The following is a 2,107-nucleotide window of genomic DNA, read 5'->3' on the forward strand; positions in this document are numbered from 1 at the left end:
TGTTCCCAAAGAAGCAGGTGTTAAATCGCCAAGTTTGTTGCTTCCAAGTTTCAAGTTACGGAGTTGTTCTATATCGGCAAAACTGCCATCTTCGATTTTAGAGATCAAGTTGCCAGTAAGGGAAATAGATGAAAATGGAAGACCATTGAAAACTCCCTTACCGATTTGGACTAACTGATTGTTATTAATAGAAAGAGAAGTTATTTTAGAGCCTGCAAAGTTGTTTGGGTTAAGTACTTTAATTAAATTGTTGTCCAAGTTAAGATCATTCAAGGTGTCTAAATGGCTAAATAAATTAGTAATATCTTCAATTCGGTTATTACTGAGGTCAAGACTAAACAAACCATTAATTTGATGGAAAGTAGAATCTTCAATTTTACTAATTTGGTTTTTATCTAATTTAACAGTAGTGATATTAGCTCCAAAGAATGCTTCTTCAGTAAGAGTACTAAGTACATTTTCGGAAAGGGTAAGGCTATTTAAAGCCAAATCTTCAAGTGCTCTATCTTCAATTTTCGATATTTTGTTTTTTTCTAAATTTATTAAGTTAAAAGTCTTTTTATTAAAGACTCCTTTCTTAATAGTTTCAATTTTATTTAATTGTAACTCCAATCCGCTAATAACAATTTCGTCAAATGCTCCAGGTTCTATATTAACAATGTTGTTATTATCTAAAGACAAAGTTGTTTGTTGTGAGTTTATACCTTTAAGGAATTTGGTTTCAAATCTCCAATATTGTTGTGTGAGAGAATAATCGAGTAAAGTCCTGGCTGATCAGCTAAAGCGTCGCTGTGTATTGACGAAATGTGATTGTTACTAAGATTCAAATAATTCAAATTTAAGCCATTAAAAGAATTTGTTTTTAACTCTGTTATATAATTATCTTGAAGATGTAATGAGTTTAGCCTGGAACCAGCAAAACTATTTGGTTCAATAACTTCTATTTTATTGTTGCCTAAGTTAAGATCAACTACAGTATCCAACTTAGAGAAACTTCCTCCAAGATCTTTAATTAGGTTGTTACTCAGTTGAACGTAATATAGACTGGGTATTTGATTTAAAGCATTAACTTCAATTTTTTGAATTTTGTTATTGTTCAAATCTAAGTTTGTAACTTTAGTATTATGAAATGTACCTGCTGTAATTTTTTCAAGATTGTTGTCGTTAAGGTGTAGATGACTCACATCCAATGTGTCGAAAGCATCATCCTCGATGGTGGAAATCTGGTTGTTGGATAGATCAAGCTCCCATATTGACCTATCGTTGAAGACGCCTTTTTTGACAGTTTCAATGTCATTGTGGTCGAACTCAATTCTGTTGATGCGGGCTCCCTCCAACGCACCGGGCTCAATGTCTTTTAATTGATCATGTTTGAGTTTTAGCTCGGTGATGGACACACCTTGTAACACTCCGCTAGGTAATTTAGGAATAGTCTGGTTTTCAATTTCCACCCTGTAGGTTACATTGGTGATAACATCCTTCAAGTTCTCGATTGATGGAATCACTGATTCTTCTGATTCCCAATAACTAGTGTAAACATTTACCGTAATTTCACTTTGCACGTAGACAGCAAATGCCACTAACACCAAAAATAACAGTTTCGACACCATTGTTACTGACTGACAACAACCAAATTATAAAATCCACTGCTATTTATATTATGTAAAATGTTTGCTTTTCTCACAAACATTCGTCCAGTACCGGCTTGAAATGAAGTTTAATTGTAGGTTGAAGTATTATATTACGTTCTTTAAATAATATGTATTATTTACACTATTATGTTGTAAAACCAATGAGTCACAGCGATTATTCTATTTGCGTCCGAGGAATTACCCATTTGCATTAATTTTTAAATCTATTTTGCTAAACCATACTAAGAGATATAAAAATACTACCGTGATAGTGAAATAAAAAATTATAACTGCTTTTCGGTAATTTACATTTAACTAGAAACAGGACATAAAAGTTGTTATGTAAACTGCTATTTAAAATTTTTATAATTACTCCCGTCGTCAAAGACGAACATGCCACTGAAACTCTAAAAATTATACGAATAATCTAAATTTTGCTGAGAATGTCAATTTTGAGACCGCAAAAGGATACAAAA

The 2,107-nt window shown here is 32.3% G+C and overlaps 1 protein-coding gene across 1 annotated transcript; it reads right to left on the bottom strand.

Moving 5' to 3' along the window:
- Positions 1-538: 538 nt before the first annotated feature.
- LOC140444903 (uncharacterized) lies at positions 539-1,696 on the bottom strand. Its single transcript, XM_072536587.1, has one exon. The coding sequence runs from the start codon at positions 1,608-1,610 to the stop codon at positions 699-701; it is 912 nt and encodes a 303-aa protein (XP_072392688.1). The 5' UTR covers positions 1,611-1,696; the 3' UTR covers positions 539-698.
- Positions 1,697-2,107: the final 411 nt, after the last annotated feature.

The sequence above is a fragment of the Diabrotica undecimpunctata genome, chromosome 7 (assembly GCF_040954645.1).
Source record: "Diabrotica undecimpunctata isolate CICGRU chromosome 7, icDiaUnde3, whole genome shotgun sequence".
NCBI lineage: Eukaryota > Metazoa > Arthropoda > Insecta > Coleoptera > Chrysomelidae > Diabrotica > Diabrotica undecimpunctata.